This window comes from Acartia tonsa, chromosome 1 (genome assembly GCF_053477335.1).
Source record: "Acartia tonsa isolate MP-2025a chromosome 1, ASM5347733v1, whole genome shotgun sequence".
Classification (NCBI taxonomy): domain Eukaryota; kingdom Metazoa; phylum Arthropoda; class Copepoda; order Calanoida; family Acartiidae; genus Acartia; species Acartia tonsa.
The window spans coordinates 14,289,018-14,301,183 of NC_137260.1; the positions used below are offsets into that span (position 1 = coordinate 14,289,018).

The following is a 12,166-nucleotide window of genomic DNA, read 5'->3' on the forward strand; positions in this document are numbered from 1 at the left end:
AGATCGTTCTCCTTAATAGGGTAGCTTCTCATAGGTCCTGGGGAGGTTAATAACTATTTTATTTTAATCCTTATAATAAAGTAACAGGATCTTTGTCTGTATGTATGTCTGTCTGTACCTTGCTAACCACTAAACCGACATGGTTCTCCTTTACAGTGAAGCTTCCTATGGGTAATGAGATGGCTTTAGGCCATTTTATTTTTAATCCTTATAAAAAGTAACAGGATCATTGTCTGTATGTATCAAAGAAGATCGCTAACTGCAGAACCGATATGGTTCTCCTTTATAGGGTAGCTTCCAATAGATCCTGCGAAGGTGTATAACTGTTTTGAAGGAGGATATAAGGGGCTATTAAGGGGCGATGGAGAGGCTATGTAGAGGCTATGTTATATAAATTAAGGTAAGGGGCTTTTAAGTGGCGATGGAGGGCTATTAAGGGGCGATGGAGAGGCTATGTTATATAAATTAAGGTAAGGAGCTATTAAGGGGCGATGGAGAGGCTATATAGGGGCTATTTTATATAAATTAAGGTAAAGGACTATTAAGGGGCGATGGAGAGGCTATGTAGGGGCTATTTTATATAAATTAAGGTAAGGGGCTATTAAGGGGCGATGGAGAGGCTATTTAGGGGCTATGTTATATAAATTCGGGTAAGGGGCTATTAAGGGGCGATGGGGAGGCTATGTAAGAGCTATGTTATATAATTAAGGTAAGGGGATATTAAGGGGCGATGGAGAGGCTATGTAGGGGCTATGTTACATAATTAAGGTAAGAGGCTATTATGGGGCGATGGAGAGGCTATGTAGGAGCTTTGTTATATAGATTAAGGTAAGGGGCTATTAAGGGGCGATGGAGAGGCTTTGTAGGGGCTATGTTATATAGATTAGGGTAAGGGGCTATTAAGGGGTGATGGAGAGGCTATATAGGGGCTATGTTATATAAATTAAGGTAAGAGGCTATTAGGGGCGATTGAGAGGCTATATAGGGGCTATGTTATATAAATTAAGGTAAGGGGCTATTAAGGGGCGATGGAGAGGCTATATAGGAGCTTTGTTATATAAATTTAGGTAAGGGGCTATTAAGGGGCGATGGAGAGGCTATGTAGGGGCAATGTTATATAATTAAATTAAGTGGCTATTAAGGGGCGATAGAGAGGCCATATAGGAGCTTTGTTATATAAATTAAGGTAAGGGGCTATTAAGGGGCGATGGAGGAGCGATGTAGGGGCCATCAAGTTGCAATGTAATATAAATTTGGAGAAGGAGCGATGAAGGGGCGATGTAGGAGCGATGAAGGAGCGATCGAGGAGCGATGTAGGAGCGATGTAGGGGCCATCAAGTTGCAATGTAATATAAATTTGGAGAAGGAGCGATGAAGGGGCGATGTAGGAGCGATGAAGGAGCGATGTAGCAGCGATGTAGGGGCCATCACAGTACAATTTAATATAAATTTGGAGAAGGAGCGATGAAGGGGCGATGTAGGAGTGATGAAGGAGCGATGTAGCAGAGATGTAGGGGCCATCAAGTTGCAATGTAATATAAATTTGGAGAAGGAGCGATGAAGGGGCGATGTAGGAGCGATGAAGGAGCAATGTAGGAGCGATGTAGGGGCCATCACAGTACAATTTAATATAAATTTGGAGAAGGAGCGATGTAGGAGCAATGGAGGGGCGATGTAGGAGCGATGGAGGGGCGATGTAGGGGCCATCAAAGTACAATGTAATATAAATTTGGAGAAGGAGCGATGAAGGGGCGAAGTAGGAGCGATGAAGGAGCGATGTAGGAGCGATGTAGGGGCCATCAAAGTACAATGTAATATAAATTTGGAGAAGGAGCGATGAAGGAGCGATGGAGGGGCGATGTAGGGGCCATCAAAGTACAATGTAATATAAATTTGGAGAAGGAGCGATGAAGGGGCGATGTAGGAGCGATGAAGGAGCGATGTAGGAGCGATGTAGGGGCCATCACAGTACAATTTAATATAAATTTGGAGAAGGAGCAATGTAGGAGCGATGTAGGAGCGATGAAGGGGCGATGTAGGAGCGATGTAGGGGCCATCAAAGTACAATGTAATATAAATTTGGAGAAGGGGCGATGGAGGAGCGATGTAGGGGCCATCAAGTGGGTTGTTATATAAATTAAGGTAAGGGACTACGGAGGGGCGATGTAGAGGCTATAAAGGAGCCATCATGGGGCTATAGCATAGCCTCTTATCATAAGAGGCGATATGAACGCCCCTTTAAAGGAGCTATTAAGAGGCCATGAAGGAGCTATAGCATAGCCTCTTATCATAAGGGGCGATATGAACGCTCCTTAAAAGGGGCTTTCACATCGCTCCATATGATGAGAGGCTATGCTATAGCTCCTTGAAGGAGCTATAGAAAATCATCGCTCCATATGGAGGGATGTCGTGAAAAGGAGTATACCCATAAAAACTTTTAATTTAACAATGAAGAATACTTTATTGTCGAAAATCTAGATAGCATGTATGAAACTATAAAGCCTTTTCCTAATAATCCACCTACTCACAATTAAAATAATTGTATTTTTGTAAATTCAAAATCTTGATTAAAAGTAGTTTTTACTTACATGACAGACGACTGAAATGATGATAGTTACTGTACTCAGGAAGCACCCAGCCGCCAAAGCAATTCCTTTTCTTTAAAAAGTATATGATTAAAAATTCATTCAGAAAAAGCATAACTATGATAAAGAAAATATAAAAGTAACAAAATAATAAAAAATCAAGAACCTTTAGGAATGTGTTAAATATAGTTTGTGCAAAAAAAACTAAAATTTTGTTAAACCATTTCTAGTTTACTCTTTATTTATTAATACCGTTTTTTAATCATTTCAAGAAAAAGGATATATATCATTTGATTTTAGAGATATTATATTTATGTTTTGATCTTATATGCTAAATACTAGCGGCTACGCCCCTAGAGGCCTCTAGTGGCACTTTAAATGTTTTTTTTAAGCGAGATCATTCGGTACACACAGACACACAGACAAACAAACAGACAAACATCCTGTTACTTTAGTATACGGATATGCACAAAAACAAGAAGTTTGCAAAATAACATTTATAATTTATGTACCTTTGACTTTAAAATCGCGTTTAATGTAAAGTACAAGTTTAGATAAAATATCACTTTATTGGACTAAGAAATTCAAAACCACTATGTGTTTAGTTTTAAACTCTAAGTTTTTTTTCATGTTGTGTCCGTAAGCATTAGTCCTACTTGTTTGCACCAATTATAACACATTTTAGGCAATTTTTTTCGATTCAATTCATCCATATATTAAATTAGCAGCAAAATTAAATTTCTTATGAGTAAGCTTTGCCTAGAAAAAATTTATTCTTATCACATAACACAAAGAGCGTTTAAAAATGACGGGCAGACTTTTGTAGTAATAGAATAGCCTTGTAAAAAAAGTACCTTGTTATAGGAAAGTAGAAGTATACAAAAATGATGTTATACAGAGACAAAACTGGAACCTGCAATAGAATTGTATTAATTAATGACTACAATCTAATCAGCCAACTAAAAAATACCATGCAAATTAAAAGTATGTGTGTTCAATCAGAGTATTGAATGTTTGATGGATTTTACTAACTATAATCAGTCACTAAATATAAAATTACCAAACCATAAAAACACAAAAATTTTATTTTGTATCATTCTTATTTTAGAATCTATTCAAACAAAGACGACATATAAAATATTACTCTGTGTGCCACTTGAATTTGCAGTGCTATTAGCGGCCGTTTAGTTGTTGTAAAATTGGCAGAGGAATACATTTCTTCATAGTTCTCATACATCAGGTCAGTCAGGTAACTTCTAAAAAACAAGAATGGTCACGTCCATGAGCATAACAGTAATAACAACGAAGCCCTTAAAAAAATTACGTCAAATTACCAATTTCATAAAAAGCTTCATAACAAACATATACGGGTTTAAACTATAAAAAATTGCAGAAGAGAAGGAATGTAATTAATTTACAAAATATCCAACCTCTTTCTATTTCTACATTAGTTACTAAATGCTGGCCACATGTATGTATATGTTATTGAGGAAGAGATTATTTACTGTCCATATTAATATATCTGAATTTTTGTAAAAGTATGGTAATAATATAAAATTCCGATGGCATATTTAGTAAATTTAAAGTTTAGCAAAAACATGTCAAGTTCATAAAATTGTTTTAGTTAAACCTTTTTCATTTGTGCATGTAATGTATAGTGTGGAGTAAGTGTTAAGAGAGACAGTAGACTGCGAAGGTGCTATATTCTGTGTGTTAACACTGCATTCGGGGGACTGCCATTTACACATCCAGCAAATTTACAGTGGATGTGTTTATGCCAGTACAATGGATGTGTTTATGACAAACTGAATTTTTACTGTATAAATGACAGTAAAATCGATTCTCATGCCATAAATACATCCTACACTGGCAAAAATACATCCAACATTTTCAAACGTATGTCAAAAATACATCTGACACTGGCATTTACACATCCATACTTTTTTTTAATTATTTGTCATAAATACTATATACATAATACAATATTATGATATTATTATATAGTTGTAAAGTAGCGAGCATATATGTACTGTTTCGTTAAACACTTTTTTAGTAGCGAAGCTACTCTATAATTTGGAATATCCGTTTTTAAAAAGAAATATTATGATATTATTATATCATTATATAGTTGTTAAGTAGCGAGCATATATTTACTGTGTAGTTAAACACTTTTTTAGTAGGGACACCGCAACCCCCCAAGATTAAAAAAAATCCCCACTTTTTCGCTTAAAGTAAAAACGATGACATTGTTTTATATACTACGCTGATAATGACACACAAAACAACAATAAGGGGAGGGGATTGGACTTTCATACGTGTCTTGGGATGAAGCCCCTATGATGCTAGAGTGTCGAATCCGCTAGTATATTCTATAGCAATAATTTGACCACATGCGCAAATGTATCGATGATGTTTTGTTGGGAGCATCTTGAGAAAAAGGGAAGTAAATAGGGGGAGAGTAACTAAAATAGGGTAAAAAGTACAAAACCTATACATACTGTAAAAAATTTAATTAATTGTAAACAAATATTCATATAAATTAATCTAGATGTGTATTTGCCAGTGTTGGATGTATTTATGACATATAATTGAAAAAGTATGGATGTGTAAATGCCAGTGTCAGATGTATTTATGGCATGAGAAAAAGGAAGAAAACATTTTGCCAAAAATACATCAACTGTAAATTTGCTGGATGTGTAAGTGCTATAGCCCCCTGCATTCTTATCATTTTAATGAAGATTTTAACCTGGTTGTATTGGCTCCAGTTCCTTCTTTGTATCTTGCAATATCTTGGTTTGTTAGAACTATTAGGCTTATAGCATCTGAAATCTAAAAAAAAATTGGGATATTATCATTAAGGCATTCGGTCCCTCAGGGATAACAAAACTAACTACTACTAGGATTTTTGCTTACAATATAAGCAAAGGTATAGACATAGTTAATCAAAAATCATAAAAGGTAAAGAAGGTTGTTTTGTTGTATATTAAAACAAAAATTGTTGTGGTTTTTCATATGTTTGTTATTTTGCTTTAGGTTGGGTTATGTTAGTTTATATTTTGATTACTGTGTAGGACAGCAGGGTTAGGACACCGCAGGTAAAGTACTCACTGGGGTTAGGCATAGGAAAAACAGTTCCATTCTTATATTTAGTATTATTAGAAATAAGGGGACAGCACCAAAAAATGTTAGCTTACAAATGGGCAAAACAAAATATTATAAAGTTGCAACCCTATTCAATAAAACACAAAATTATGTTTGATTACCAATATGATTGAAGCAGAAACTCCAGCCAGAAAGTAAGGCAACCATGGAACAGTCTACCATAAAACAATAAAAATAAAAAATCTAAGGACCTTGTTATCTTCAAATTAAGAATTAATAAAATCAGCAATCCTGTATTAGAATGGCAAGGAGTATATATTGTTTCATTTAATTTAAATTATCTAATTTATAAAAGAAATACCTGGTACATGTAGCTAGGAGTTTTTGCATCTAACTCTTCATTTTTCTTCATTCTGTAGTGATTTCTTTGACGGATTTTTTCCTGAAAATTACAATGAAAAGTTTATATGAAACTAAAAGAAAAATAAAAGGAAAAAGTTTTCAAATCAAAATGAAAAGGAGGGGGGGGGGGGCCGGGGGGGGTCAATCCCTCACTTTCCTCAAGTGTTCATGGAGGTCGTTAGGGCCGTAAACTCTAGTTAAATATATTGACAAATTATCCTAGAATTTAACTATACCTGAGCAATAATGAAATATTTCTAGTGACACCATAAATATTAAAATATGGCCACTCTATTAAACTACACCTGAGTAATATTGAAGCAAAGTATCCCTAGTGACACCATAAATATTATAATATGGCCACTCTATTGAACTATACCTGAGCAATATTGAAACAAAGTATCCCTAGTGACACCATAAATATTATAATATAGTCACTCTATTGAACTATACCTGAGCAATATTGAAACAAAGTATCCCTAGTGACACCATGAATATTATAATATAGTAACTCTATTGAACTATACCTGAGCAATATTGAAACAAAGTATTCATAGTGATACTATAAATATTATAACATAGCCACTCTATTGAACTATACCTGAGCAATATTGAAACAAAGTATCCCTAGTGACACCATAAATATTATAATATGGCCAATCATCTCACTTACTACCACTGGATCATTTCTAAACAGGAAGGGGTATTATCCTCTTAGAATTTTTTTTTCAGTTTTGAAAATTTGAGTAACCCCCCCCCCCCCCCCCAACAATGAACAACTCTGGCCGCAGCGCTCGGCTCCCTAGCCTGCCTAGCCGCAGCGCTCGGCCCCCTAGCCTGCCTAGCCGCAGCGCTCGGCCCCCTTGCCTGCCTAGCCGCAGCGCTCGGCTCCCTAGCCTATAACCTAACCTAACCTAAACTAATATAGTTGTTCGTTGTCGGGGGGGGGGGGGGGGGGGGAGTACTCAAATTTTCAAAATTGAAAAAAAATTTCCAAAGAGGAAAACGCCCAGGAAGGTTAATTATATGTCAGTATTATTTTTTTTTAGATTTCTGTGAATTTCAAATTTTGCATGACAATTTCTGTAACGGTGATAGTACAATTTAGAAAGCGTAGCAGCTCTTTAAGCATTACCAGAAGGTTCGTTACTCCATAAAAATGTTGATCTTTTTTTATTTTTGACACCTATTTGTTAAATTAAACCATAGTTCAATAAAACACAGTATTTTTTAGTGAAGCATCTTATATCTTATATTATTCAAAGAAAAATCTTATTATGTTGACTTTTCAGATAGACATTCTTTATAAACATAGGGATATGTGCGCCCATTAATTCAACCTGGCTGGCAATCAATTTATGTTCTTATTACCTATTCCCTTTGTCATATTAAAAAAAAGAAAACCTACCCACACATAGTTTTATCAACTTTACATTCCTCTAGGTTGAATATGAAGATTGTAGCGGACAGAGCCAGTTGTAGGTACAGGTACACCGTGTAATTGTCTAGAAAGTGAAAAGCTTTGATTCTAAAAAGTTATAATTAAATCTAAAATAGAAAAAAAACGTACAACAAAATACTACAACTAGAAGCGTGCAGAAGAGGGGTAGATACATCCCAAATGTTAAGATCTAAATAACAGGAATGAAGAGGACATTGGACTGTTTGTTACACTGGTCCCTAAATTTTATAGTATTGTTTTCTTATTCGTTGGCTTAACAACTTTGTGATCTTTTTTTTAATTTTGATATTTTGGTTCATCAATTTGTGTATCATCATTGGGGATGTACATGAACTTATCGTCCATTGGCTAATCCATTTATATCATTGACTAAATACACCTGTAGCACGCCATTGAATACAATGATAATAATAAAATATATTTTTTTTGCTTGCATGATACTTTTCCATCAATACAATCATTCAATCATTCATTACAAAAAAGCTTCAAAAGCTGAATCTCAACAAAAGCCCTGGCCCATGGGAGGTTTTTTGTGCTTTTGCATTAATTTCATTAAATTAAACCACCAAAAAAATTAATTTAAAACTTACTGACAAGAATTCTTTGTTCATATTTATTGTACTGTTCTCCCAGTCTCTTAGTTCTGAACTGGCTCTGTAGAGTGGACAGTCCATAGTCAGGTATTAAGTCAACGTAATCGTCTTCAAACCCTAGCAAACTCATCTTGCAGGATTTTTTTTTATTTAGATTTTAGATGCTGACATCAATCATTTATTTTTAAAAAAAATATTCTGTAATTAGCACAATATAAACAGGTAAATATTAAATTCTAAAGCATTTAGGCACTTCAAGCTTGGGGGGGATGGGGGGGAGGGTGTCAAGTCGATCCTCCTCTTTAGTTTTAATAAGAAAAAACTATAAGAAGATTCATTAGAAATATTTACTTGCAAATATAAAACAATATTCTAAAAAAATCCTGATTATTAAATATATATGTAAAGATTAGGTTGCTAATAATTGTTTGTAAAAGTGTAAAAGTAAAAAATCTACGAAAGGAACATGAAAGAAAATCAGTTGAGGAAAAAATAGAGGAAAGCCATAAATAAACAAAATATAGCACAAAAAAACTATTAACTTAGTTTCTATAAATAAAAGTATCCTGATCTATGTCTGTTTGTGTGTGTACCGAAGGAACTTGCTAACCGCCGAACCGATATGGTTCTCCATTAAAAGTAGCCTCGCATAGGTTTATTACTACATATTTTAGAGAATAAGCTCTCAGAAAAATTAACCCCCCCCCAAAAAAAAAAAATAATTTCATTTTAAAATAACCCGTAAAAATTGTTGAATTATTATTTACTTTAACAAGCAGCATTTTATAGAATAAGTAAATTTTAAATAAAAAACATAGCCTGTGTAATAATTAATGTTTGAATCTTTTATTGTAAAAAAAGTCACATCTGTAAAAATGTAGCACTATGTAAAGACTAAATTAAAATGATTAAAACTTGCTTATCTTCTCAGGATTATATGGTTGTAAATTATTAATTCTTTCTTCATCATATCATAAAACTAAGCTTTTTTCCAGAAAAAAATGTAGGTATTTAAGTTTTGTATTATACGCATGAAATGTGCAATTTTATTAATTTATTATAGTTTAAGTATAAATCTAATTTGAGAGGTTTCGTGGTTACTTAAGTAGGAATGCAAGTTATTTCAAGGGAAAACAAGAATGGCAACACCCATAAAAGCGAAGCTCTGAAACGGTATGACAGACGAACAATACCTCTTATAGAGTGTCAAAACCGAACATACAAAATATGAATATATACAAGTTTTGACAAAATTATACGTAAATTTGTTGCAAAACTTCTTGAATACAAAATACTGTTTAAGGACATACTGACATTTTTAGGACTTGATTATATAGATGCTTCGCTTATAATATTGTACATTATTGTAATAGGAATCAGAACTTCAAAAATCAGATCAATCGGATAATTATATCACATAAAAAACTGTTGTTAAAAAAGTTAAAAAGCAACTTGTTTAAAATGGACGAACGGACATTCTGGTAACGATTATAGAGTTGCTACGCTTTCTAAATCGTACCTAACTACTACAGAAATTATCATGCAAAGTTTCAAACCGATAGGACAATTCTAACATGCCTAAGTTAACGAAAAAAACTATCCGTTACTTACAGACGTACGGACCTACCTAATTATAGAAAAGCTTCGCCTTTAAAAAGTTTAAATATATTTAGTTCTACAATTTGTTTATCAATTTATGATATCATTAAAATATCTTAAAGTATTCTTAAAATTATCTTGATATCCAACAATTAAATAAAAGTTTTAAATGGAAAAGATTTAGTAAAGACATATAAATCGACAGAACTATGAACTCTGGCCGCAGCGCTCGGCCCCCTTGCCTGCCTAGCCGCAGCGCAAGGCCCTCTTGCCTGTCTAGCCGCAGCGCTCGGCTCCCTAGCCTAAAACCTAACCTAACCTAAAATAGTTGTTCTGTCGGGGGGTGGGGGGTATTAAAATTTTTAAAGTTGAAAAAAATATTTCTAAGATGAGAACGCCCAGACATATTGCTCTTCATGAATAATTTATTGAGTAGCTGCACTTCACATTTAATGTTGAGATAAAAACAAAAACTACTCCTAATAAGAACTCTGATCGAATGTGGTTTTTATATTATATTAAAAGAATTTTCCTTAAATGGACCTTATGGTTACAGAGTAGTTTTGCTTCGCCCCTAGCCTCTAGGGACTGTGCCCCAAGAGGTAATTAATAAAAATAAATTATTAGGTACTGCAACCACTAATTTCAATCAGATTTTTTTTTTAATGAGGGAGATTTTTTTTTGGGGGGGGGGCTTGGGGTTTAATACCCCTTACGAAAATAGCCTAAAACCACCACAGGACCAGTAGGTATATTCCCCGAAGAGTAGAATCTGATCGGTTCAGTGGTTACCAAGATCCTTTGGGAAAGACGGACAGACATCATTCTACTTTGTATTAAAGATGAAGCAATGTTAAATATATTTACAAGTTTCAAGATGATCAATATGTTAAAAAATGCAAGACCTAACTAGGAACATGTTACGTACCCTCATCGTACCCTAATGTCTGCTGGATTAAAACTGGTCCTGAGTCATACTTAAATATCATGTACGTATCTGATATAAGATTGATAATAGTTTTGCACCTTGGAGCAAACACAAATAAGATACATTATTTTTTAGTATGGGCCAGAACCAGTTCTCATCCAACGAATTTATCTTAATGGCAAATCCACTCTCCTGTAAATATTTATGAGCCCAGGTTCTCTCATCACAGTGAAGTCTTCTTCGATGTAAAAACAGTTGTCGTGCTGATATTGTTGAATTCCGTTGACTAAAATGAAATAGAATACACATTGAAGATAAAAGCATTGTTTGGCAGACATGGCAGTAGCCTTAGCTTCAATCTGACACCTAGATTCAAACCACCCAATAACCCTTAATGACAAAATCAAAATTGCCAAGTGTCAAGCTAAGCCACAGTAATTTTAAAGTAGCAACCCTAATCCTCACAAGTTTAAGTCACTCTCAAACGGGCACCACAAGCCATAATCAGCCAAAGCCATAGCCACCCTTACACTGAACCACCCTTAGCTAAGCGACTTTTTTAACAGCTATAGCCGCTGTGTACTTATTCAAGCATCTTAAACAAACCTTAAGTGTGCAGCTGTGACAAACACCGTGGATTCATAAGCCACCATAAACCACAGCAAAATTCAGCAACAATCAGACTTAATATTCATCAAATAAAAGAAAATTAATATTTACCTGAAATTGTAAATTGAATTTCTTGCTATCAATTCCGCTCCCTCCATCTGTAAAAGAATTTATGTTTCAACAAGTAAAAACTCTATTTCCTTAGGTTAAGTTTTTTTTGCCTTTTCATAGTTTTTACAATAGATGATTTAATTGGTTGCTAGATCTCAAAGACTTTCATGAAATTTGCTGTGAATATTCCAGTGGCTAAAGTAAGCATAGAAACTCTATAATTATAATAAGAACTTCCGGCCGAAGATCCATTTTTTAATTTGATTATTTTTATTCTTTTGACACCAAGTTTTGACAAGATATTGTTATGTTCTAGTTTTTTTTTTTTTTAAATGATGATCCCTTGAAAAATTAGGCAGAAAAGGCGAAGTATCTCTTCAGTCCAGTCTTAGAGGTAAGTATACCGTTATAAAAGACATGTTTTGACAATATATTACCCTTGAAATAATTTTATTTTAAAGTTCTGATTTATAATTTCATTATTTTCTGGAAAGCGATGGCAGGAATATATTTTTTGTCAATTTAGCTTGCTTATAACAACCTTATTAATTGGTTAGCTAGTTCCTCAAATATTAGGGGAGAGGATTGGGTGAAGTAGGTGAATGGGAGATTATTATAGCCAGCTGCGATCATTACTTTATCAGAGAATAAGAAAATCTGGTGCAATATCAAAGAAATAATATATCGACTAAAACACTTGAAGAATACTTGAATGGATTAAACTAAAAAAAACACTATTATTAAGTAACTTTTTCTAACTCATACTCATTACATT

The 12,166-nt window shown here is 34.1% G+C and overlaps 1 protein-coding gene across 1 annotated transcript in view; it reads right to left on the minus strand.

Annotated features, from left to right (window-relative positions):
• LOC145326470 (adenylate cyclase type 2-like) overlaps positions 1 to 11,883 on the minus strand; it is a 53,977-nt gene extending 42,094 nt beyond the window's left edge. The window contains exons 1-12 of the mRNA XM_080169834.1: positions 11,829 to 11,883; positions 11,392 to 11,438; positions 10,864 to 10,957; positions 8,142 to 8,205; positions 7,498 to 7,594; positions 6,691 to 6,778; positions 6,049 to 6,129; positions 5,849 to 5,902; positions 5,332 to 5,414; positions 3,730 to 3,841; positions 3,440 to 3,498; positions 2,589 to 2,658 (exon numbers count right to left, since the gene is read on the minus strand). Of these exons, the coding sequence (XP_080025960.1) occupies positions 2,589 to 2,658; positions 3,440 to 3,498; positions 3,730 to 3,841; positions 5,332 to 5,414; positions 5,849 to 5,902; positions 6,049 to 6,129; positions 6,691 to 6,778; positions 7,498 to 7,594; positions 8,142 to 8,205; positions 10,864 to 10,957; positions 11,392 to 11,438 (849 nt within the window). The 5' untranslated portion in view covers positions 11,829 to 11,883. The remainder of the gene's footprint in view (positions 1 to 2,588; positions 2,659 to 3,439; positions 3,499 to 3,729; positions 3,842 to 5,331; positions 5,415 to 5,848; positions 5,903 to 6,048; positions 6,130 to 6,690; positions 6,779 to 7,497; positions 7,595 to 8,141; positions 8,206 to 10,863; positions 10,958 to 11,391; positions 11,439 to 11,828) is intronic.
• Between the last annotated feature and the right edge of the window lie 283 nt (positions 11,884 to 12,166).